The 25,763-nt window shown below is 54.7% G+C and overlaps 2 protein-coding genes across 3 annotated transcripts in view; both read left to right on the top strand.

Annotated features, from left to right (window-relative positions):
* The window catches only part of CREB3L1 (cAMP responsive element binding protein 3 like 1), a 36,766-nt gene extending 28,391 nt beyond the window's left edge, over window positions 1-8,375 (top strand). Inside the window, exons 5-12 of one of the 2 annotated variants that reach the window (XM_012790004.3) lie at window positions 176-333; window positions 1,033-1,182; window positions 1,342-1,400; window positions 1,583-1,651; window positions 3,816-3,915; window positions 4,732-4,858; window positions 7,686-7,957; window positions 8,137-8,375. In XM_012790004.3, the coding sequence (XP_012645458.2) occupies window positions 176-333; window positions 1,033-1,182; window positions 1,342-1,400; window positions 1,583-1,651; window positions 3,816-3,915; window positions 4,732-4,858; window positions 7,686-7,957; window positions 8,137-8,229 (1,028 nt within the window). In that variant the 3' untranslated portion in view covers window positions 8,230-8,375. The remainder of the gene's footprint in view (window positions 1-175; window positions 334-1,032; window positions 1,183-1,341; window positions 1,401-1,582; window positions 1,652-3,815; window positions 3,916-4,731; window positions 4,859-7,685; window positions 7,958-8,136) is intronic. The other variant, XM_012790009.3, reaches the window with a different exon arrangement.
* A 9,872-nt stretch (window positions 8,376-18,247) lies between these two features.
* DGKZ (diacylglycerol kinase zeta) overlaps window positions 18,248-25,763 on the top strand; it is a 42,183-nt gene continuing 34,667 nt past the window's right edge. The window contains exon 1 of the mRNA XM_012789911.2: window positions 18,248-18,804. Within this exon, the coding sequence (XP_012645365.1) occupies window positions 18,599-18,804 (206 nt within the window). The 5' untranslated portion in view covers window positions 18,248-18,598. The remainder of the gene's footprint in view (window positions 18,805-25,763) is intronic.

The following is a 25,763-nucleotide window of genomic DNA, read 5'->3' as shown; positions in this document are numbered from 1 at the left end:
ACCTATCTTTCTGACACCACAGAGGGGCTCCTGATGTTACAGCTGTGGGCAAGGGCCTGGCAGTCCGTGTCCCATGGTGTCAGGGCTGGTGCAAGCCCAGGCCAGGCGGAACTCACGATGTCAGAGCAGAGCTGGGGTGCCACCCTGCTAACCTGGTTTCTCCTGCTCTCTCCAGAGGACTTGGTGCAAATGCCTCCAACGCCCCCGAGCAGCCATGGCAGTGACAGCGACGGCTCCCAGAGTCCCCGCTCTCTGCCCCCCTCCAGCCCTGTCCGGCCCATGGCCCGCTCCTCCACGGCCATCTCCACCTCGCCCCTCCTCACTGCCCCCCACGTAAGGAGCTGGGGGTGGGCTGAATAAATCTGCCCCAGCACACCGACCAGTGGGGAGGGTCTGGGAGCCCCAAGCTCGAGCCCCCTGTCCCCATCAGAATTCAGAGAGGAACCTGCCTGGCAGATGGAAAGGAGAGTCTTTTCATCCTGCCTCACGGTGAACAGGAAGCTGAGGTAGAGATGAGACCAGAGAGGCCTGCCCAAGCCCACACTGTTGCAGAACCAGAACTAGAACTTGACCTTCCTGGCCCCCAGGGGGTGACCAGGCTGCCTCCAAGAAGCACTGTATGGGGAGCAGTGCTCAGGAGGCCCAGAACCCCCCGGGAAATATGGAGCTGGGCCCTGCGCCCTGGGGTGGGCTTGGAGCCTCCCAAGTCAGGATTATAAGTTGGGGCCTGAGGGGTGCTGTTTAGGGAGCCCCGGACAAGTGAGCTGGGAGGCTATGGTCTCAGGGCAGGGGATCCAGGGAGCCCCCAAACAGTAGACTGAGTGTCTGACAAATGGGGCTCCCAGCACCATCCTAGCACTTGATACCTGTTCCTGGGTTTAACTCAGGCCCTGACCACCCCGTGTTCAGATAAGGAAACTGAGGCTCAGAGGGCTGAGTGCCTCGTCCCGGTCAGACAGATAGTACGTGGCAGAGCTTGAGTTTGAGCCCAGGCCTGTCCGGTTCCTAACTACCATGTCCTATATCCTGCAGAAATTACAGGGGACATCAGGGCCACTGCTCCTGACAGAGGAGGAGAAGCGCACCCTGATCGCTGAGGGCTACCCCATCCCTACGAAACTCCCCCTCACCAAAGCCGAGGAGAAGGCCTTGAAGAGGGTCCGCAGAAAAATCAAGAACAAGGTAAAACCTGAGCCAGCCCCCAGCCCTGGCCCTGGGGCTTCAGAGAGCTCCCCTGGGGGGTGAGGCCTCTGCTCCCCTAGCGATGCCAGCCCTGAAATTGGGGGGCAGGAAGTGGATATGTGGCCATGGTAACCCTTGTTTTGGGGCCTCCTCCTCTAGATCTCGGCCCAGGAGAGCCGCCGTAAGAAGAAGGAGTATGTGGAGTGTCTAGAAAAAAAGTAAGGATCCCAGGAGGGCGGGGGACCTGGGCCCCACTGCCTCTCCTGGCCTGCACACCCCAGTCCTCACTCGTCAGGTGCAGAGGCAGGGGGTACAGAGAGTGGGATGGTGGTGGGCCAGGCTGAGGGGCCATAGTGAGTCCGGGGCTGCCCCTAAGCCTGCGCCTGCTTGGCCCCTACAGGGTGGAGACATTCACATCAGAGAACAACGAGCTGTGGAAGAAGGTGGAGACCCTGGAGAATGCCAACAGGTGTGTGGTGCCGCCTGCCCTTCTGCAGCCCACGCCTGGCTCTAGGAGGAAGGAGAAAGGAGAGATAACCAAGTTTAGGATGACAAGGACACCAGAAATAGTCCCTGTGGCCTGGAGCCTCCTATGTCTTGCCCCTCCCTGCTTTCCCATTTCTCCTCCCCTGTGCATAACTCCAGACACCTGAGAGGCCAGGGAGCTGCTTAAGTGCGTATACAGCAGACATTTCCAAAGTGGGGTCCTCAGACCTGCAGTGCTAGCATCCCCTGGGAATATTAGAAATGCTTATTCTCAGGCCCCAAGCCAGGTCTACTGAATCAGAAGCTCCAGGGGTGGCGCCCAGCAATCTGTGTTTTAATAAGCCCTGTGTGTAATTCAGATGCACCCTTGTTTGAGAACCACGGGTGTAGATCGTTGCTACTCAGAGCTGGTTCCCCAGGCAGGCAACACCAGCATCACTTGGGAGCCCGTTAGAAATGCGGAATTTCGGGACTCTCCAGACTAACTGAGCTGGAAACTGCATTTTAACAAGATCCTTGGGAGATTCACATGCATGATTAAATTTGAGAAATATTAGTGTAGACAGACCAGCACAGTGCCTGGCATGTAGCAGCTACATAAAGTCACATCACAGCTCTGGGCTCTTGCCCTGCTCTGCCATTTTTGTGCCTATGGGGAAATTGTGAAACCTCTCCGGGCCCCAAAGCATGATGCTGTAGGATTAATGTGAGGATTTAATGAGATGGTGCCAGTTAAGAACCCAGCATGGTGCTTGGCGTTTAAGAATGTGCAATTCGTGTTAGCTTTTCTTCTTCTCTTCTTCTTTTTTTTTTTTTTTTTTTGAGACAGATTCTCTCTTTGTTGCCCAAGCTAGAGTGAGTGCCGTGGCGTTAGCCTAGCTCACAGCAACCTCAAACTCCTGGGCTCAAGCAATCCTGCTGCCTCAGCCTCCCGAGTAGCTGGGACTACAGGCATGCACCACCATGCCCAGATAATTTTTTCTATATATATTAGTTGGCCAATTCATTTCTTTCTATTTATGCTAGAGATGGAGTCTCCCTCTTGCTCAGGCTGGTTTCGAACTCCTGACCTCAAGCAATCCTCCCACCTCGGCCTCCCAGAGTGCTAGGATTACAGGCGTGAGCCACCGCGCCCAGCCTTCTTCTTTTATTACCATTATTATTATTCTGAATTCTTGGGAGTGCCCAGCCATGATCCCATGGTAGGTCTTTAAGAATTATTTGCTCGGATTAATGACAGTAGCGTAGACAACAGCCTGGTATGTAACAGGTGCTCAACACAAGACTTTTTCCTTCTTTCCTTCCTTCTTCTCCCCCAGCTTCTCCAGCGGGATCCAGCCACTCCTCTGTCCCCTGATTGGCCTGGAGAATCCCACCTGACACCCCCCAAATCTTGCCCCTCTAATTCTGGCTGGGATTCTTTTCTGACTCCAAATAGAGCCAAGCCCTTGGAGCTATTTCGCCACCTGCTGTATATTCTGGAAACTGCAACCCCCGCCGGCCTGGTTGGTGGAAAAAGATGATTAAATATTTGCCCACCAAGCTGTGCCAAACACCCCTCTATGTGCGCCCAGAAGATTCCCCACTGGGTGAGACCCAGTCCTCACCATGAGAGAGCCAACAGTTAGTGAAGGATACTGACATAGACATCTATAAATAAACGAAGTGTTACAGGTGCTGAAATAAAGGCAAAAACACTAATAATATTAACAAAGACAATAGCTACCCTCTACTGGACCCTCACTGCATACCAGGCACGGTGCCAAACAAGTCCTTCCTGTCAGCCCAGGGTGTGGTGGGTGTCCAGGAGGGAAGGTCAATGTATCTGCGGCTGGTGCAGGGTAAGGAAAAGAAGGACGTCCTCAGCCCTGGTGGGGACAGGCCTTCCCTTCTCCAACCCCCTACATAGGCCATGTGCATCACAGGGCACCTCTGAGTGTCCATAGGGTGACCCAGCTATCCACCGCGAGCCACACTGCGGAGGAACTGAGCAGGAGGTGACCTTTCTTGTCTTGAGCAAAATGGGCACCTGGTGTGGAGACCGAGATTGGAGCCAGCCCAGGTGCCCCCGGCCCCCGGGAGAGCTCCAGGAGGCAGCGATGCCTGCTGGGTCACAGCCTGCCGGGTGACCACTGTGCCCTCCTCAGGACCCTGCTCCAGCAGCTGCAGAAACTCCAGACTCTGGTCACCAACAAGATCTCCAGACCTTACAAGATGGCAGCCACCCAGACAGGGACCTGCCTCATGGTAGGTGTCTGTGGCCACCACAGGCCCATGGAAGGACAGCTCTTCCCTAGCCTGGCTTTTCAGGGGGGTGGGCAGAGCTGTGAGGGATTGGTGCTGTCATGGGCAGCATCACTGGGGTAAACCCTCCCCATGTCTGGTGGGCTGGCTCAGGCAGACCCCAGCCGCCTTCTCTGAGCCCATGGAGCCTTCTGCAAGGCCACCTTACCTGACCAGCTAACTCAGTGCAGGTGTGAAGGTGATTCCAGTGAATCGGCCAGAGGATGGCAGGGCAGGTCCTGTGAGGAGATGGCCTCCACAGGCCCTGTAGAGTGAGGGGCTTGGGGAGACTCAGGGAAGAACAGACGAGGCTCTTTCTAGAATGGATGATGGCAAAAAGGCTGAGCAAACCCCTAGAAACCCAGAGGGTGGCCAGGCTGTGGCTCAGGCCTCTGCTAGTTCCTCTTCCATCCTTGCCTGGAAATGTCCAACCTGTTGTCACCTGACTCAGTATTCCCCGGCCCTCTGAAATCCTCCAGCTCCAAGTGGCAGGACCAGGATATGGGCAGGGGGTAGTGTGCACTCCCTGACTCTCAGCTCCTCCTGCTGAGCATGTGACGTGGGGACATGTCCCACTTTCAGGTCCCAGCCCCACTTACCCCGTTCTTCCTTTCCTAATTCCTCCAGCCTATAAGCGATTCACTCTGACCACTTATGTCTGGTTTCTTAGAAAAATACTGAGACTTTTGTACCCATTGCTTTGTGGGGGGAGCACTGGGGGTGGTCAGGGCCGAGTCCCTCCTTGCCCCTGATCTGACACCACTCCCTCTCTGCTACCAGGTGGCAGCCTTGTGCTTTGTTCTGGTGCTGGGCTCCTTTGTGCCCTGCCTTCCTGAGTTCTCCTCCAGCTCCCAGACTGTGAAAGAAGACCCCATGGCGGCAGACAGCGTCTACACGGCCAGTCAGAGTGAGTGCCCTCCTCTCCTGCCAGCTCTCTAGGCTGGCCTCCCCCAGTCCCAACTTCTGGGCAGAAGCTAAACCCCAAAGAGGCACAAGTTTGGAGTTGGCATCATCTCATTCTACTTCCTCCTTTTCCAGATGGGGAAACTGGCCCGACGAGGGTCACTGATTTGCTCGATGTTAGTGGTAGAATTGGCGCTAAAATACAGAGTTGCTAACCCCCAGCCTGCCTCCCAGAGAGCTTCAGGAGTGGCTTGTGGGAGGTGGATTTAGGGGATAAGAGGAATGTTCCGGCCTTAGCCCCCATGTTTTATGGTGCTATGGTTATGGGCATCTGCTAAGCACCATCAATATTTCACAACAGGAATAGCAAAGGAGCTTCAGCTCAAGGGCCATTTCCAATAAGGTGGTGGCTGCCTGAAGCACTGTGTTAAGAAGGACTCTGGGCCGGGCGCGGTGGCTCACGCCTGTAATCCTAGCACTCTGGGAGGCCGAGGCGGGCGGATTGCTCAAGGTCTGGAGTTCAAAACCAGCCTGAGCCAGACCCCGTCTCTACCATAAAAATAGAAAGAAATTAATTGGCCAACTAATATATATATATATATATATATATATATATATATATATATATATATAAATTAGCTGGGCATGGTGGCTTGTGCCTGTAGTCCCAGCTACTCCGGGAGGCTGAGGCAGGAGGATCGCTTGAGCCCAGGAGTTTGAGGTTGCTGTGAGCTAGGCTGACGCCACAGCACTCACTCTAGCCTAGGCAAGAAAGCGAGACTCTGTCTCAAAAAAAAGAAGGACTCTGAGGCACCATTCAGCATCAACAGGAGGGAGTGTCATGATCCATTGGTTATGTGTATCATGGACAGAGGGAGGGCAGCGGTGGTGTGAGTCCAGATGTTTGCCATTTCCATGAGAGGTTATGAGGTGCAATGGTTAGGAGCACCGAGCTTTTTTTATAATTATTTTTTGAGGCAGAGTCTCACTTTGTTGCGCAGGATAGAATGAGTGCCATGCATCAGCCTAACTCACAGCAACCTCAAACTCCTAGGCTCAAGCGATCCACCTGCCTCAGCCTCCTGAGTAGCTGAGACTATAGGCACGAGCCACCATGCCTTTTTTGTTTCTATTTTTAGTTGACTGGCTAATTTTTTCTATTTATAGTAGAGACGGGGTCCTGCTCTTGCTCATGCTGGTCTCGAACTCCTGACCTTGAGCAATCCTCCTGTCTCGGCCTCCCAGAGTGCTAGGATTACAGGCGTGAGCCACCGTGCCTGGCCAAGAGCACCGAGCTTTAGAGTCAGTCATAACTGCTGCTTGCTAACTGTGTGACGTGGGGCATGTGTCTTAAGCTAAGCTTTCATTTCTTTGTCTGGAAAATGAGAGTTGCGATTCTGCACTTACTGACACTCGGCAGTGTCTGTGCTTACTGCATGAGCACACCCGCTGCCTTTTGGAGGCACTCACAGGAGCGGGGAAGAGGTTCACTATGAGGCTGGCAAGGGGAGAACTGTGGTAGGGCCCACAGAGATCAGTACAGGTTTCAGAGGCAGAGGAGCCTTAGGTGGACCAAAGAGGAACTTCCTAGCTGCTCTTCATCACTCACCAAGAACCAGGCATCTGGCACGGCAGGAGGAGGAAGAGGAAACAGACGGGAGGTCAGAGAGAGGGGAGGACTGAGCTTGGAGGAGGGATACTGCGTGGAGGATGTGTAAGACATTGAGGGCCTTCAGGGGAGGAAGCCAGCGTGGGGAGGGCTGGGGAAGAGGAAGTGAGGGTGGGGAGAGCGAAAGCCACTCCCTGGACAAGTGCGGCCTGCAAAGGAGAGGACAGGATGGTTGCTAGGGGGGTGGGCACCAACCATGCAAGGTCTTGAGAGCCACGTGTCTGTTTTTCCAAGGCCAGAGAGGCCAGTGGAGAGAAAGGAATGGAGAGGGCGGGGTTGCAGGAGAAAGCCAGAGTGAAGGAATGAATGAATTCCTCGGAGGGAATGCAGGTCTGGGCAGGGCAATGAGGACGACATGTCCGAAGGAGCAGATGGCTTCTGAGCAGGCAGGTGTGTAGAGCTAGCGCATTGCACAACTCCAGGGACAGACAGCCTTCCACATGGATCCTAAAGTCACGGCTGGCAGAGCTGGAAGGGAGCTGGCGGATCCCGGAGCCAGGCAGACCTGGGTTTGCATCCTACCTTCAGTGAGCACTAGCGTGGGACAACTTACCTGAGTACCTGGAACGTCAGTCACCTGCTGTGGGAAGCAGGGCTAAAGAAACCTCATTCCTGATGGTTTCCGTAAGACTTTAGCAACTTGACTTGACGTAGGTTTAAGGGCCTTGCATAATGCCTGGCACTTGGTGGGTGTCCAACAAATGTTTGTTTTGTTTCTTGTCATTTCCCTGAAGGGCAAACTAGGGCCAAGAATGGGGAAGAGACGTCCTCCAGGTCTCACAGAAAGAAAGTGGTGGAGGTTAGAGCCCGACTCCCAGGTGCCCAGACCCAGTGCCCTCCGCTTAGGAAGAGCTGACTTTTCGGAGTGTTTACTAAACACAGTTTCAATCACTTCGCCTGTATCACCTCTTTTAAACCTCACATCTACATGAGGTTGGTTCTAGTATCCCCGTTTTACAGATGAGCAAACTGAGGCTCAGAAAAGTTCAAGCATAATGTGTGTGACTTCCTCAAGGTCACACAGCCAGGAAATGTTAGAGCTGGGATCTAGATCCCAGCTTGTAAGAGTCCAGGGCCGGAGTCCCTAACTAGTAGGCCATGGATGAGGCTGGGATGGGGGGTTCCTTGGCCACCCACGATTCATCCCACGCTCCCTCTCCAGTGCCCTCCCGGAGCCTCCTGTTCTACGACGAGGGGGCAGGCTCATGGGAGGACGGCCACAGAGCCCTGCTGCCCAGGGAGCCCCCAGACGGCTGGGAAATCAAGCCTGGGGGGCCGGCAGAGCAGCGACCCCCGGACCACCTGAAGCATGACCACCTGGACAGCACCCACGAGACCACCAAGTACCTGAGCGAGGCCTGGCCTGAAGACGTCAGTGGAAATGGCACCAACCCCGACTTCTCCCACCCCAAGGAGTGGTTCCACGACAGGTGGGTACGTGGTCCCTTCCCTTCCTGGGGTCCCAGGCTCCACCTGCCCTCGGCTCCCACCCTAGGCCCCACATCTCAGCCACGCCCTCTCAAAGCCCCATCCCACCGCGTGTGGATCCAGCTTGCAGAGGGGTGAGAGGGTTCCCGCAGGACAGTCACCCCTGGCTTCTCTTCTCTTTCCAGGGACCTGGGTCCCAACACCACCATCAAACTCTCCTAGGCCGTACCAAGACCCAGGACCCAGGACTCACCCCCGGCAACCAGAAGAGGCGTTGACTTGCTCACTAACCCGGATCCGGCTCATCGTACCTCTGCCCCTGGAGTGTCCCCTCCAGGAGAGAGGGTTCCACCTCCCAGTCCTTCTTTGCCCCACATCTTGGCCGGAGCCTCCTCTCCGCCTGACATTCGGACTGTTCCCTTGGGCCAACCACTCTGTTCTCACCGCTCCCCCCACAACCATCCGTCCTCAGATGAACCACTCACTGGCCGCCCCTCCTCCTTTCCCACAATGACCAACTCCACCACGGCCTCCCGGTCCCCACACGTGCACACAGCCAGACACATGGACGTCCCCCCACAGCCCCCACCCCGCTCCCACTGTACAGAGACCAAGAACAGAAATTGTTTGTAAATAATGAACCTTATTTTTTATTATTGCCAATCCCCTAAGATATTGTATTTTACAAATCTCCCTCCTCCCTCCACCCCTCCCTTGTTTTATATTTTATGAAGTTAGTGCGGGCTTTGCTGCTCCCTGGCCCAGGACAGAGGGACCCTCCCACCCTCACCTGGCCTCCCCCTGCTGCTGCCCAAGCGCTGGGCCTTTTTACTTGCCAAACTGCTCCCTCCATTAGCTCAGCACAAGCTTTAAGAACGCAAAATTTAAAAAAAAAAAAGATGCAGCATCAATTTCCTGACTTTGTGCCTTTCTTCACGGTGGGGGGCAAGTGGGACTGAGGGGGGCGAGAAGGGTGAGTTTATTTTACATCCCTGCAGGGGGCGTGGCGGGTAGAGGGATGTGAGAAGGCATCTCTGCTGGGCTCCCTCTTCCAGCCAGGTGCAAAATCCAAACTAGACAGCCAACGGAACTCTGCCGCAACCCCCACGCCAAGGCTGCTCAGGCACCTGCTGCTGCTGAGCACGGAGGCGCAAGAGCCGCCGTCTCGGCTTTGTGGACAGCACGGGCCCACTGTGGACCGGGCACCCTGCTAGGCACGTTACACACGTACCCACTTCGGTCCTCCTAAGACCTGCCAGTGTCTTAGTTCTTGTGTCCTTTGCCTCAGCTGGGTCTTGGTACAGCCTAGGAGAGTTTGATGGTTGGTGCTGGGACCCAGATCCCTGGAAAGAGAAGAGAAGCCAGGGGCGACTGTCCTGCGGATGAAAAGCACAGACTTCAGAGTAAGAAGAGCTGCATCTGAGTATTGGAGCTGCCAATTGCTAGCCGATAACATGGCTTCTGAGATCCCCACCCGGCGTAAACGCCCTGTTGAATCCCCTGCCCTAGAATAAGGAGGGGACTTGTGACTAGGAGAAGATGTCATGCCCATAATTAGATTACCTCTTAGGGTAAAAGTAAAGAGATTTTGGAAATGTAATTGAGGTCCCAAATCAGTTGATTTTGAGTTCATTAAAAAAGGAGATACGCCCAGGCCCAGTGGCTCATGTCTATGATCCTAGCACTGTGGGAGGCCGAGGTGGGAGGATCACTTGAGCCTGGGAGTTGGAGGCTGCAGTGAGCTATGATGATGCCATTGCACTCCAGCCCAGGCAGGTGACAGAGTGAGATCTTGTCTCGAAAACAAGACAACAAGAACAGGCCAGGCGCGGTGGCTCACGCCTGTAATCCTAGCACTCTGGGAGGCCGAGGCAGGCGGATCACTCAGGTCAGGAGTTTGAGACCAGCCTGAGCAAGAACGAGGCCCCGTCTCTACTAAAAATAGAAAGAAATTAATTGGCCGACTAAAAATATAGAAGGGAAAAAATTAGCCAGGCATGGTGGGGCATGCCTGTAGTCCCAGCTACTCGGAGGCTGAGGCAGAAGGATTGCTTGAGCCCAGAAGTTTGAGCTCTCTGTGAGCTTGGGTGACGCCACAGCACCCCTAGCCAGGGCATCAAAATGACACTCATCAAAGTGAGATTCTGTCTCAAAAAAAAAAAAAGAAAGAAAGAAAGAAAACAACAAGAACAAAGGAGATCACCCTGGGTGGGCCTGACTTAATCAGGTGAAAGCCATTAACAGATGGACTTGGCCCTTCCTGAACAGAGATAGCACCCACTGCTGGCAGGAGCCAGACAGCCAAGCTGTGAAGGGGAGGGTAGTTGCTAGGAGCCGAGGGCCCCAGTGCTAGAGCAGCAAGGACCAGAATTCTGCCAACAACCTGAAGAAACAGAAGAAGATCCCAAACTCCAGATGAGAAGGCAGCCCAGACCACACCAGAGCTGCAGCCGTGCGACACCCCGAGCAGAGGACCCAGTTAAGCTGTGTCCATACTCTGAGCCACGGAAACGGAGATAACAAATGTGTGCTGCTTTAAACTGCCACGTTGGTGGTAATTTGTTACACAGTTTAGGAAACTAAGACACTCTCTCACCTGAATCTCTCCAAGCCTCCATGTCTCCATTTGTAAAATGAGGCTGTCTCGGGGACTCAAGGAGGTAAGTTACGTAGAGAGCTTAGAACAGCCGGCTCAGCGAGTTCTGAGAAACGTTAGCTGTGCATCCGGAGGCCACGACAGCAACACAACTTGCTAAGGGCCGAGCAAAGGATGCTACGACGGCTCAGAAGAGAGTGCTGCCCAAACCGAAGCAGCAAGGGCTTCCTGGAGGAGGTGACAGGAAAGACTGTTGGAAGGAGGCAGGAAAGAGGAAAGGGGAGTTCCAGAAGGAAGCAGCAGCCTGGGCAAAAGACTCCAGGGTGGGAGAGAGCAGGAAAACGTGGAGAAAATAGTTCACAATAGCAGGAAGATAGAGGACAGGGATGCTGGTGGGCAGGGGCCAGATCCAGAGGGGTCACAAATGCTATGACACTTGGACTTCATCACGCAGGCTCGGTACTTGCGGACACAGAAGCAAAGGCATGGTGGTGGGATGGTGCCTACGCCAGCCACCCACCAGGAGAAAAGCTGGAGCAGACCAGACAGAATTATGAAAACTCAGAACTGGCCTCTGTGCCCCTTCCCCTGCTGCTTCAGTTTGCCCAATTCCAGCGACAGGGACCTCACTGTTGGGCATCAGGGTTTTTTTTGTTTTTGTTTTTTGAGTTTTTTTGAGACAGAGTCTCACTCTGTTGCCCCAGCTAGAGTGCCATTGCATCAGCCTAGCTCACAGCAACCTCAAACTCCTGGGCGATCCTTGTGCCTCAGCCTCCCCAGTAGCTGGGACTACAGGCATGTGCCACCATGCCCGACTAATTTTTTCTATATATTTTTAGTTGGCCAATTAATTTCTTTCTATTTTTTTTAGTAGAGATGGGGTCTCAATCTTGCTCAGGCTGGTCTCCAACTCCTGACCTTGAGCAATCCTCCCGCCTCGGCCTCCCAGAGTGCTAGGATTACAGGCGTGAGCCACGGTGCCCGGCCCTGGGCATCAGTTTTAACTGCTGGAAAATATAGACCTTTATAGCAAGGCTATTAACAGCGGGGCTCTGGATCTCAAGCTATTATTATTAGCAATAACTTTTAGCACACCCCCTTTCCTGATTGAGTCATCCATTCCTTCTATTAGTCATTCAACAAATTTCCTTCAAGGGCTGCAAGGCTGGGGGTGGAAGTTGAGTAAACCAGACATAGGGGCTGGTGTGATGAAGGAGTGTACATGAAAGACGTTAAGGGACACAAAAAAGTATCATGCAATTCAGATGTGGGGGTCAGGGAAGGCAACCAGGAGGGGATGACCCTTCCTTGAACTGAGTCTTTCTTTCTTTTTATTTTTTATTTTATTTTTTTTTTGAGACAGGGTCTTGCTCTGTCACCTGGGCTACAGGGCAGTGGTGTCATCATAACTCACTGCAACCTCCTGGGCTCAAGTGATCCTCCTGCCTTAGTCTCCCAGGTAACTAGAACTACAGGCACATGCCACCAGGTCTGGCTAATTTTTTTATTTTTCATAGAGATAGAGTCTCGCTATGTTGCTCAAGCTAGCCTTGAACTCCTGGCCTCAAGCAATCCTCCTGCCTTGGCTTCCCAAAGTTCTGGGATTTCAGACATGAACACCACTGCACCTGGCCTTGAACTGAGTCTTAAAGGATGGTAAGAGATTTTGGTAAGATAAGGACAGGGGTAAGAGTGTCTGGGGTACAGAGAATGGCAAGTGGAAAGGCATAGAGCTAGGAAAAGCAAAACTGGGGTGAGACAAGTGGGCACTTGTACCACTCTGAGAAAGTGTACCTCCTTAAATTTGGCACCCTACTCACCAGCTTGCCTTACCCTAGTCCTGGCCCCCAAGAAAATTACGGCCCTTTCAGAGATCTAAGGAAAGAACACTTTGTCCTGAAGGTGAGCTGCTGAATATTTCTAAGGCGGAGAGTGAGATAATCAAAATTGCCTGTCCTGAGGCTCTGCAGGGGGGATGAAGAAGACGAGATGATTCCAGAGATAACTAGAAGGAATTACCAACAGGCTCTGACATCAAATTGGGTGTGAGGGGCTAGAGCGAGGGTGAAGCCGGCAATGACATTTAAGTGTCTGACTTGGAGGCCTGGGTGGATAATGAGACCGTTCTCCAAGACAGGGAATTCAGGAGGAAGATCAGGGTTGGAAAGAAAGATTAGAATTCATTTGAGCACATCTGGCATTTGAGTTGCCTGTACAACATTCTCATCGATGCGTAAGTCTAGGGCTTTGGAAAAAGTGGCTTCCCAAAGTGTTAGGATCCCAAGCAGAGATTAGGAAATTGTAAGCAACTGGGTGGTATGTCAGTCTGCATAAACGGATGTCAGGTAAGGGCAGAACTCCAGGGAAGACAGACATTGAGATGGGAGTAAGAGGAGTGAACAAGAAGGCTGAGAAGGAGCAGTGCCCAGAAACTGCTGGAGGAGCTTCCAGGAGTGGCGGTCAGTGGTGTCGGATGCCGCGTGGGAGGTCGGGCAAGATGAGAACAAGGCAAAGCGTCCTTTCATTTTGACGATGAGGAGGTCACCAGGGACTTTGGTAGGAGCTGTGTCAGGGAGGGACTGTGGCAGAAGTGGGACAGCCCAGGTGGAAGTGAGGACAGGAGGGCCAGAAATGAAGGCGCAGTGGCTCACGCCTGTAATCCTAGCACTCTGGGAGGCTGAGGCGGGCGGAGTGCTCGAGGTCAGGAGTTGGAAACCAGCCTGAGCAAGAGCGAGACCCCGTCTCTACTATAAATAGGAAGAAATTAATTGGCCAACTGATATATATAGAAAAAATTAGCCAGGCATGGTAGCACATGCCTGTAGTCCCAGCTACTTGGGAGGCTGAGGCACCAGGATCGCTTGAGCCCAGGAGTTTAAGGTTGCTGTGAGCTAGGCTGATGCCATGGCACTCACTCTAGCCTGGGCAACAAAGCAAGACTCTGTCTCAAAAAAAAAAAAAGAAAAGAAAAGAAATGAAGGCTGGGGAAGTCGGGGTGTGGGTGATCTCTTCCAGATGAAACAGGGTGGCAACCAGAGGGTAGATGTGGCAGGATCAAGAGCAGATCGGGGCTGTTTTTCAGTTGGGAGAGCGCTGACCATGGTTATTTCTAGAAGACAAAGAGCCAATACAAGGAAGACAGAGGGAAGAAAGAGGGTGATGGATAGGGGGTGGGAATGGGATCCAGGGGGCCGGGTGTTGGTCCACCTTGGACCGGAGAGGCCTGGGCTAAAGGGTGGGGTGTTGTGTGGCTGCAGGAAGCAAGGAGGCAGGAAACCGAGGGACCCCCCAGTGACTGTGAGGTGTGGGGCTTGGCCAATGGGGAGGGCTGGCATGGGAGATGAATTGGGGAGAAAGGGGACAGTTTGAAGTAGTCACTCAGAAGAATGGGAGACAAAGCTGACTTTTGGTATGACCTTCGTCATTCATTCACACATTTAGAAAACATGCATGGGTGTCCTTTCTGTGCGTGGCACCACACTAACAATGGAGCTCAGACAAGACCCAGCTCCTGGCCGGGCACAGTGGCTCACGCCTGTAATTCTAGCTCTCTGGGAGGCCGAGGTGGGCGGATTGCTTGAGGTCAGGAGTTGGAAACCAGCCTGAGCAAGAGCGAGACCCCGTCTCTACTATAAATAGAAAGAAATTAATTGGCCAACTAATATATATAGAAAAAATGAGCCAGGCATGGTGGCACATGCCTGTAGTCCCAGTTACTCGGCAACAAAATAAGGGCAACAAAATAAGACTCTGTCTCAAAAAAAAAAAAAGACCCAGCTCCTAAGTCAAAGGGCTTGAAACCCAGCACACTCCCATGTTTGACTTGTTGCCATGTCCAGGCATTGGACTGAGAACTCTGCATATCCCAGTAAGGGACTGAAATAATCCTAATAATCCTTCATTTTCACAGATGAAGAAAGTGAGGTTGAGAAAGGTGAAATGACATCACCAAGGTCAGGCAGCCAGTAAGTGTCAAAGCTGATATCTGGCTTCTTTTTCTTTTCTTTTTTGAGACAGAGTCTCACTCTGTTGCCTGGGCTAGAGTGAGTGCCATGGCGTCAGCCTAGTTCACAGCAACCTCAAACTCCTGGGCTCAAGCAATCCTACTGCCTCAGCCTCCCAAGTAGCTGGGACTACAGGCATGCACCACCATGCCCGCCTAATTTTTTCTATATATTTTTAGTTGGTCAATTAATTTCTTTGCATTTTTAATAGAGACAGGGTCTCTCTCTTGCTCAGGCTGGTTTCGAACTCCTGAGCTCAAACGATCCGCCCGCCTCAGCCTCCCACAGTGCTAGGATTACAGGCGTGAGCCACCGCACCCAGCCCAAAGCTGGTATCTGAATAGAGGTTTGTTTGGCTTCAGAGTTCATGCTTCCTCTCCAGCCCTTTCCCCAACCCCCCTGCCCATCTCCTCTAGGCCTCCCTCCCCACCCCAGCTTTATATTACTGTCCCAGATCCAAGAACTCAGGGGCTTCCGGGAGCAACTAACCCTGACAGCCAGAAAGCCCAGGTTTGGCAAGCTGGTCAAAATGTGGTCATCTGTGACCACCACCCTGTGACAGTACATCCAATGTGGTCTTCCCAGCCTGCGTTGGGATACAAAGTTAGTCCCCTGCACAAACCACCTGTTGACACATCACCTCCTCTGTGCCATAAGTCACTGCCCCTAAGAGGGCACGGCGTCCCCAGTGCATCCTTAGCAATGGTGCTGCAGCCTCCACGCTCCACTGGCAGCACTGGCAACCTGCTTTGCCACACGTACATGATGGCTTTTACAGTGCCAGTCACCCTGCCAGATTACCACAACAAACCCTTTGTTATACCTGGAAACCAAAGCTCTGCAACAGGCAGAGCAGCTGTGGGTGATGCCTGGAGTTGGGCTGGGCCAGGTCAAGGTTCCAATCCCAGAGGGGCTGGCTGACCTCAGGAACCATCTGGCCAAATTGGGCACCTTTGGTAACAGGCAATGGGTGCCCCTTTCTAGGGGGTGGGAACTCAGCTCAGAGGAGCCTGGTTGTTTTGTCATCAGAGTGGCAGTTAAGAGCCTGGGTGCTGATGACTGTGCTGCAGTTAAGTGTATGATCTTGGCAAGCTCCCTAATCTCCCCAAGCCTCTGCGTCCTCATCTGTAAAATGGTCCCCACCCTCATAACGTTGCTCTGAGGGGTAAATGGAAGCTTGCACATAAGGTCAGCTAGGCAGGAAACACTCAAAAGGCTTCAGCAATTATTTTCTGAGTGCAGAGATAATGAACGGGCTGGAGCGGTTCAGAGGAGCATGCTGCAGCTGGGAGAGGCGGCAGACAGTGGCCAGGCCGGTCAGCAGAGTGGCTTTCACTTTTCTCTTCTCCTTGGGAAGAGGGTGGAGCCGCAGCTAAAAGATAATGCAGTCAGCAGCTGGTCCTAAGTGTGTGTGGGGGTGGGTGGTGAGGACAGAGGAAAGAAGCCTCACTTTAAAAAGGATTGAGTGGGGAGAGCTCGGCAGGGAAAAGCTAAACAAAAAACCAACCTGGAAACCCAGCAGCTAGGCAGCTGGTGCGGGAATGTCAGACCCAGCCAGAACTGCCATAATTCATGGTGTGGGAAGCTCCCCTGGGCTGGCTGCTTAGAGTAGGAGCCAAGAGTCCTGGAAGGGCAATCCCAAGGGCAGCTGGCGGGAAGGAAAAAGGGGGTGTCCCAAGTGCCCCACCCCACCCCCTCAGGCAGCAGGACTTCTTCAGATCTTGGCTCTAGGAAAGAAGCTCCACTGTGGCCAAGAAGTTTAATGCAATTCCATTAGGGACTGCTGCACGAGAGAGACAGGAGCCGGCACTGGAGCAGGCCAGTCCCTGCCCTCTGGGAGCTTCTAGCTTAGCGGGAAGCCAGCCAACACCAGGCTGCTACTGGGCGACAGGCAGCGAGGTGAAGGGGAAGAGGGTGTGGGTTCTGGGGCCAGAAGCCCTGGATTTAAATCCTGGTCCCACCACTCACTGCCTGAGCCATCTTGAGCAAAATAAATCACTTGAATGACATCTCGGTGTCCTCCCCTATAACATGGAGGAAGTGATAATATCTACCACCCAGGCTGCGGTGAGGATCAAATGCGATGTTACTTATTGTTAAAGTATAAAGGGGAGTGCCCCAAAAAGAGGCCCAGGAAATCGTAACGGGGCTGATTGGAGGAAGGTAGTGTCTGTACTGGATGTCAGGGAAGTGATCATGGGGGAGGTGGCACTTGAGATGAAACCTTGAAGGATGGGCAGGACTTCCATAGGCAGGACAGGGAAGGGGACATGCTCCAGGCAATGGGAACAACCTGAGCAAAGGCACAGAGCAGGACAGCCACCGTAGGGCTGGAGAGAGTTGGGGCAGCCGCAAGTGGCATGGCTGTCCCCCGAGTAGCACATTCTATACCTCTGGGAGCCTGACCCCTCCCAGCTTCGACACTCACCCTCACAGTGTCAGTGAGCAAAGATGAGACACAGACTGGACTAGACATCTAGGACAGACAGCGACAGGGCCTGGGAAGAAAGAGACACTTCAGCTGGGAGACTTTCATCCAGGGACTTCCTGGAAGAGAAGCAGGCTTTTGAATGGAGCCTCAGAATTTGAAACACATCAACAGAAGGAGATTTCAGATGGAGGTGACAACCTGAACCACAGTGTACGGGCCTGACGCCAGTCCCAGAACTAGGAGCACAGATGGGTGCACGGAAATGAGTGGGACTGGACCTCGGGGTGTGGGAAGATCAAGGCAGACCTAGAATGCCAGGCTAAAGGACAGGCAAGGGGAGCCAGTAAATGCCAAAGGGGGACAGTAGATGCTGGGGTGGCTGAGGGAAGGGTGAGACTGGGGCAGTGAACAGGAGGCATTGGACCTGACACGTTAACCAGGGTCCCACCACAGGCCAGATGTAGGTGCAGGTGATGAATGACCCATGGACAAGAGAAGATGGCATAAGGAGGGACTACGGAATTTTGGGGGGGAGAAGTAGGGGAATGAGATGGACCCCAAGAAGACCTTTTGGAGTTGGCTTCTCCCCTGTCCTATCAGCCCCTCCTGATCCAGGAGGCTGATGAAATCTTCTGAGAGAGCCTGGCCCTGCAGCCTCAGAGATTCGGGTCATAGGAGGCTTTCCCGCCTAGAGGGAGCTGAAGGACTCCCGGGTTGGGATGCTCTCCGCCCTGTCCCCACCCACCTGCGTCCCTGTCCAGGCATAGTCCGGAAGAGCTCTAGGCCTAGAGATAGTGTTACCCGAGATCGGCTCCATCCTCAAATGCAAGGCGTCCCTGGATATGTTTTCTTTCCTGTGCCCCTTCCCCAAATCCAATTGTGTCTCTAAATTCCTGCGGCGCTGACGGGGTTAAAAAGCTGGCTGGTGTCACCACTCCTGCCCCCCACCCCCACCTGCCGCTGCAGCGGCGAATGCCTGAAGCCGGAAAGCGAGGGACCAAGGGAGGGGGGGGGGACATCACCGCGGCTGAGTGACGGGCGGGGCGATGATTGGCAGCTGCCGAGCAGCCGGGTACGGGTACCCAGGCGGGGGCGCAGAGGTGGCCCCAGGCGGGGCCCCACACACCAGGCCTTGCCCCGAAGCAAGGCTCGTGCCCGCAGCCCGCTGCGCCGAGCGCACTCCCTCCGTGCCCCGAGCCAGGTTGGCTGGGCGGGGCGGCGCCCTCCCCCCGGACCCCACGGGTAGGCGAGTGTCTCTAAGGTGACACTCCGGTGCGCGGCAGCGGCGGCGGCTGCAGGAGCACGCTCGCCGCCCGGGCTCCTGCTCCGCTCGGGCTCGGTTCCGGCTCCCGCTCCAGCCGTCCGGGGGGGCCCGCAGCGCGCCCCGCGCGGCACCCCGACCCGGCCGAGGACCCCCGCCCCCAGGATCCCAGCCGGCCTTCCCCGGCGCAGCGCCCCGCATCTCGCGGCTCCTGTCGTCTGAGCGTCCGCGTCGCGAGGGACTTGCGGGACCTGCGCTGCCCTCCCTCCCGCAGCGCCCCGGGCCCGGCGGACTCTGAACTTCGGCGGGGAGTCCCGAAAGGCCACAGCAGCCGCGGGGACCAGGCGGCCGCAGGATGGCCGAGGGGCCGGGCGGCGGAGGGCCGCGCGGGGACGGGGCCGGCCGGGCACCCGAGGAGGAGGTGGTGCGGCGGCGCTGCCGGCGGGGGGAGGAGGCCGAGGTCCGGCAGCCCTGGCCCGAAGGCCCCAAGGGCATGGCCGCTGGGCCCCCGGTGGAGGAGCGGTTCCGCCAGATGCACCTCCAAAAGCAGGTGTCTTACAGGTAAGGAGGACGCGGGCAGAGGGGAGCGCAGCACTTGGGACCACCCCTCTTTGCAGTCAACATTGAGCAAGCGTTCATTGAGCGCCTGCTGCCTGCCTGGCGCTGCCCTAGGTGCTGGGCTTCGGAAATGACTACCAAGGGGTCTCTGCCTCACGTGTGCAGGGGGAAGGAGGAAGCCTCTGGGACTCCTTCTCTGCAGGAACCGTGAAAGCCCTATTCATCTGATACGGATCTACTGAGTGTCAACTGTGTGCCAGGCGCTGTACTAGACCCCAAGGAGAGAACTAGCCAAGACATAGTTCTTACAAACCTCTATCTGCCGGGGAGAGCCAGGAAGATGCCCCCTAGATCTTCTGAGGGAGAGAAGAACCCCCCACCCCATTCATTCAACAGGTCTTCCCCGAGTTTTCCTGTGGGCTGACCCTGTGCTAGGCACTGGCCTGTGGAAGTAAGAGAGATGCTGCTTGCCACCAGGGTGGAGACCCTGCTGTCCAGAGATTGTGGCCGAGGTCCCTCGTGAGCCCCTGTGCCACAACAGGCCCTCACTGGCAACCTTGGTGGCAGAGGGAACCTCCCTGCCTCCACCCAACATCTTCTTAATTAAACTCTCTTCTGCCACTGTAAGATTCCCAGCCTCGCTTGTTCTGCCACCTCTGCCTAGAGGGTTCCCTGGAGGAACCAGCTGGAGCGGGGCCAGAGGTCACCTTTATCCCACCTTACCGGAGGGATAATTATGAGGGAGGACTGCCCCCAGAATAAGGGTAGGTAAGTTACACCAGGGGTGGAGCTGAGGAGGGCGTGGAGGTGGGGCTGGGGCAGCCCAGTACAGACCTTACCCTCCTCTTCCTTTCCCCCACCCCAGCCTTAACTTGGACTTGCTGCCCCCCTGAAGCCATTGGCCCACAGTGACCTCCTTTGGAGAGTCCAGCAGGGACACTGGGGCATCTGCAGTCCTTACAGCCATCAGTCTTGCTGGAGAGGACAAGTTTCCTGTCCACTTACAACCACACAGGGGGTTGGGGTGTGTCTGAGGCTGCTCTGGCTCTCGCTGGGGTTTCTGGAAAAACGTTTCAAAAAACACTCCGCCCTGGGAGCTTGAAGGGCCCCAATAATCTTAATGGCTATGGCGCCATCGGGCCTCCAGCACTTGGGGGAGGATGGAGGAGAAGGGCAGAGGACTTTTCACCCACCCTGAAGTGAGATGTTCAGAGCAAATGGAAGTAGGTCAGGCTCCCTTGGGCTCTGCCTTCACCCTCTGGGGTACGTAAGGAATTGTGGTACACTGGATCCATTACCAGGTGCTTTCAGAGCACCATGCTGAGAGGAGTGCGTCATCCATCCCATGCCTCTGGCTGCAGATGGAGAAGAAAGTCCCCCTGGAGGAGGAGGGAGTGCAGAGGGACTAAGAGAGGATAGGGCAGAGAATGTAGAATCCTGAAAGAAATATTAGCCCAGGAGTCAGAAGACCTGCTTTGTATTCTCACTTCTGCCAGTGACTTGCTGTGTGTCCTTGAGTTAGACAAAATCTCTCCTGGGGCCTCAGTTCTTCACCTATAACTTAGGAGGAAAACCCCAAGATTTGCCGTGGCTGTGGGTCAAGGACAAATCACATCTGGAGTTGGAAAGGAGGCTAGAGTAGGGTAGAGGCTTAGAGGTCAGGGAGCAGAGAATAATTATAGGGCTAAGATGGAAGATGCTGCACATACAAGCGTGCACACAAACACAAACACACACACACATACAGCTGCAAGGGCTAGGCTTCCCCCAGGGTGATTCCAGAATGGAGGCTCTTCTGTAGCCCAAACTCGGGGCCACTTGTCACCAGGGATGCCAGAGGAACCTGTAGCTCCTCTTTGGTTGTAAAGGAAATAAGAGGCCTCCAGGTCACCCATGTGAGGGCTGCAGAAGACAGCACCAGGGTGGGCTCCAGCGGTCACCCCTGGACAGATTGGGCAGGACACCTCCTCCCACCCTGGGGTCAGGTCAAGAGCCCCGAGCTGGACAGGCACCATGGCAAGGAGAGCCCCCTGGGTCGAGGGCAGAGAGGCCCTGGGAAAGAGGCAGCAGCCCTTCCAGGCCCAGGGGACCCCGGAGGAACAAGCTGTGCTTTCCAGCTCAACCCTCCCGCGTGGCCGCAGTCCTGAGTGGCCTGATGACGGATGCTGCTGTCGCTAGTACAGGCCAGGGGGTGGGGGAGGGGCTGGCAGGAGCTCAGGCCCACGGCAGCAGCGGCCCTTTTCCTCCGCATGCCACAGTTTCATGCAGCTCTGGCTCGAAGATAAACCTCCCACCCTGCTGCGAGGAGTTGCTAAGAAAAGCAGCTGAAAGCCCTTCACGGAGAGAAAAGGCTTTTAGACAGAAATGCGGGGGCAAAAAAAATCCGAGGGCGAGGGGTGGAAGCGGAAGCAGGCTTGAGGCCTGGCTGCTTCTGACGCAAGTGAGGACGGGGGCTTTTGGCAGGACAGGAGGAGCTTTTAGGGGAGTGGGGGTTTATCCTCCGCCTCCCAGTGCCAGCACGGGCTGGAAGCTGCCCTGGCAGCTGCTTTAGGTGGATGGAGAGATGGCAGGTCTGTGCCAGCAGACACCTGGGGCGGAAGAAGGCAGGAAAACAGGCGAGGGAAGAACTTGAGTGGGGTAGGCCCTTGTTTGGTTTAAATGGGACATGGTTCCCACCAAGTCAAAAAGGGCAGGGCAGCAGTTCCTGACATCTCACATCGGCATCTGGGGGGAAAGAAAGGTAATTCCCAATATAAACAATCAGAGTTGGGCTCGGAAGACCACGGGGGAGGAGGTTTGAGCTAAGGAAAAGCTAGAAGGCTGTGAGGGATGCTAGGTTTGGTCTGAAAGAACCAGTTCAAAGATGCAGAACTTAAACCTCTGGAGCTAAGCCCAGTGGTTCCCAAATTGGATCACCTGAGGATCTCTTTTAAAATGGATTCTTAAGCCCCATCTCTGGAGATCCTGCTGCAGGTAGTCTGGGATTGAGCCTGGATGTCTCAACTCTAAACACCTCTACCTGATAATTTTGATAGCTGAGCAGGTTTGGAAGCCACTGGTTTTACCTGTAAAGACGCTAAAGGAGGGAGGGAAAGGAGCAGGGCAGGGAAAAAAGTAAGATGTCCAAAGTGAGATGAGTCACTAGGGGGTGGACAGCAGGGGCTTCCTGGCATCTGGCCCCAGGCCAAGCCCTGCCTCAGTTGGGCATATGGGCTGTAATCCATTCCCTGGACAGAAGTATGACACCATACAGGGCCAGACAGTAAATGTTTTAGGCTTTGCAGGTCACAGACTATCCACCGCAGTAACCCAATCTACTGCTGTAAGGCAAAGGCAGTCATAGATGACGTGTAAATGAACGAGTGTGCCGGGATTCCAGTGAAACTTCATTTATAGACGCTGAACTTTACATTTCATGTAATTTCCACAGTCGCAAAATATTATTCTTTTGCTTTTTCCCAACCACATATAAATGTGAAAAGCCTTCTTAGCTCCCGGGTCCTATGAGAACAAGCAGCAGGCCAGATGTGGCCCACGGGCCATGGTTTGCCAACCCCTGATCCGGTGGATGGGGACAGGACTAGCACGTGGGAAGCTGTGGCAGATAGAGGGCCCTGGGAATCGACCTGGGCTGGGGCACAGCGGCACCTGAATCCCACTGAGGGAGGCACGCAGGCTTCCAGGTCAGAGAGTCCTGGGTTCGAATTCTAGCCCTGCCCCTTCCTAGCTGGGCACGTCACTTTCACCTCTGACCCTGTTTCCACCTATGGAAAATGGGAACTGTAATACCTACTCAAGAGTGTGGCTGGTAAGATGCAAGAAGATAAGAGATGCAAAGTTCCTGACTCAAAGCAGAGGTGAAACACAAGTCAGGTCTTTTGCCCAGTGTAGCTGGACCTCCTCGTGGGCGTCCTGAAGGAGGTTGGCCCTGGGCAGCGGAGGGCGGTAGGACCTGGGGGTGGCAAAGCTTAACAGGGACAAGGGCGAGGGCTGAGCCTGTGTGCATGTCCTGGCATGCTGTCCTGCCTGCCCCCTGGGGAGGGGCTGGAGGGCAGGGACCATGGGCGCCAGCTGGCAGAGGAGGGAGCCCCCTGCCGCGGGCACATGGCTACGGGCACACAGCTCTTTGAGGGAGGGGCACCTGATCCAACTCTCTCTGCTGCTATTTACCAGAAGCTAAAAATAACCCAAGAGTGACAGGGAGATGGGGCCGATTTGTAATTTAAATAGCAACAGGATAAAGCAAGGAGCTGCAAGAGATCACATTCTGTCCTGAATTAAAAATGCAAAAACCGGGGGCAGAGAGCTGAGTGGGAGCAGGGGGAGGGGACCACTGCCAGAGGAGGCCGGAAGCCCAGGGTCCATCCATTTTCCTTCCTTTGGGAAGGGCGAGGCCCAGGCCCAGGCTGGAATTCCTTCCTCCCCTCAGGGCCCTTCCTCCCCCAGTGAGTCAAAGGCCAGGGAGGGCAGAGCCCCAAGGTGGGGCCAGGCTCCTCCTGAAGGCCAACGTGTGGGGATTGGGATCCCAGAAGAGGGTCTTATCGGACCCCACTTTGGCATAAGGAGTTTGGGATGTGCCCCAGCAGCTCGTGTCCCCTAAGCCCTCACCAGGGGAGCACAGGACACTTGGACATTTCCGAGGGGAGCTGGGAGGGTCAGTTAGGGCAATGGCATTTGAAGAGGTTCTCTGGTGTCCTCTGAGATGGTGGCCTAGGGGCCAGGCAGCCGGAAGTCTAGCTTGGAGTCTCATTTTTACCTCAGTTGGTGCATTGTCAGAGCAGAGTGTTCAGAAAGGCCCCTCAAGGGTCCAGGTCCCAAGGACAAGGGTCAGTGCAGGCTGGGGTAAACCTCATGACAAACAAAGAGGATGGGAAAGGAATTGAGGCTGGACCCTGCTGGGCCCCACTGCACTGGAGCCAGGCTGCGGCCTACAGATGCGTGAGGAAGAAAGGCTGACAGAGTGACAGAGTAGATTGGGCTTTGAGGGCCACTGGGAAACTAAGCTTCAGAGGAGCTAAGCAATTTGTTAAGGCGGCAGAAGCCAGTAACTGGTAGAGCCAGGATCCAGACGCATATCCGTTCCTCCCCAAAGCCCTTTACACTGGTCGGGGCTCCCAAGGGCCCAGACTTTCATCCTCTGGGCTCTGTGCTAAGGGCACATGTCCCCAGGTGAGGTGCTAGGACAGGCAGGGAGGGGCTGGAAGGCGGTTATGCAGTCAAGGCTATGAGCTTGCAGATGGGGGTGGGAGGCTTGGAGGCTGGGAGGCCTGCTGACTGGGCCCTGGGGGGTTGGTGTAGTCCAGGCTGGGGGCAGAAACAAGCTCTTTAGAGCAGATCCAGCTGGCCCAGAGAGAGGGGAGAGACACCAAGCCCCCTCTTTCACCTCCAGCCCGTGCACCTGGGAGGCACCAAAGGACAGTTTCCAAGAGAGATAGTGGTTGGAAGGACCACCTTCGACTGCTGAGCTGCCAGCACTGGACTGCAGTTCCCTTGCCCCAGGGGTCTCCAGCCCCTTTTCCAGATTTCCTCCTGTTCATGACTTTAAGGAGGCCACCCAGAAGGCACCTAATCAAATTTCCATCTGTCACTAGCCAGCAGCACCTGCAGCCCAACTCAAGTACATCTGTCTCCTCTGCGGGGGCAGAGGCCCAGCACCCGGGCAGGGCCAGCGATCAGCTGGTAATCTCTGGCCCTGGGGTGCTCCCAAGGGCGTCATCAGGTGCCCGGGTCACAGGCCTAGCTGCTGGGGAGGGGCCTAGACTTTAAAAACCCTCCGTGTCTCACCGCAGCCACTCCTGCAAACAGGAAACCCGTTTTTCCCTTCTCTTCTTGGCTTTCTGAACACTTCTATTCAACCCACTTTGACTTCCACAGGAAGTCACTAGGCACAGACCTGTGTACCCAGCACTGACTGAGAAGCAGCACAGGGTTCAAGGATCTTGTAAGGAGACAAGACTAATGTGTACAAAAGGTCAAACGATGTGGGAATATCGTTGGGAACAAAAATGAGTGTCAGAGGTGAGTCAGTGGGGGTGGGAGTGCTGAGTCAGAAGCAGTGTTTGACACTTCGTCGGTGTTTATAAAATATTTGTCATCTGAGCGAATGAGAGAAAGCCTGGAGATCTTGGAAAAAGATTCACACGAAACTGTCAGATCTATCAGAGATCTTAGAAATCGTCTGATCCAACCCAGAGAGGGTAATGACTGGCCCAGAGTCACACAGCAAGGGCTGGAGGTGAACCAACGGATCCTGTGTCTGGGGCTCTTTTTTTTTTTTTTCTGTGAGACAAAGTCTTGCTTTGTTGCCCAGGCTAGAGTGAGTGCTGTGGCGTCAGCCTAGCTCACAGCAACCTCAAACTCCTGGGCTCAAGCAATCCTGCTGCCTCAGCCTCCTGAGTAGCTGGGACTACAGGCATGCACCACCATGCCCGGCTAATTTTTTCTACATATTTTTAGTTGGCCAATTAATTTCTTTCTATTTATAGCGGAGACGGGGTCTCACTCTTGCTCAGGCTGGTTTCTAACTCCTGACCTTGAGCAATCCGCCTGCCTCGGGCCTCCCAGAGTGCTAGGATTACAGGTGTGAGCCACCTGGCCCGGCTGTCTGGGGCTCTTTTTACCTTCCCATATTTGCTCCTTGGGCTGGGGTTCGAAGGGTGCAGATTTTGATTGGCCGCATATTAAGGGAAGACCAGCAAGGAGAGCAGCAGAATAGAATGGCAGGGGTCAGGGTGGCATGTGAAGGGCGTGCAAAAAAGAGGGAAGAAAGGTTTATTGAACACCTACTATGAGGCAGGCACCAGCACGACATGAGCTGAGAGAAGAATCTCTGCAGGGAAGGCTGGACAAACAGCAAAAAACCCAGAGGAGCCAAAGCATAAGGAGCCTTGAAGGTCAGTCCAAGGAGGCTGGCTTGGCGGGTTTTGAGGGCAGAGGATGTCCAGGTCGTGGGTTGAGTGTTC

Source organism: Microcebus murinus, chromosome 4 (assembly GCF_040939455.1).
Source record: "Microcebus murinus isolate Inina chromosome 4, M.murinus_Inina_mat1.0, whole genome shotgun sequence".
Lineage (NCBI taxonomy): Eukaryota > Metazoa > Chordata > Mammalia > Primates > Cheirogaleidae > Microcebus > Microcebus murinus.
Note: the sequence above shows the minus strand (reverse complement) of the source record. Positions and strands in the feature narration are given on the sequence as shown.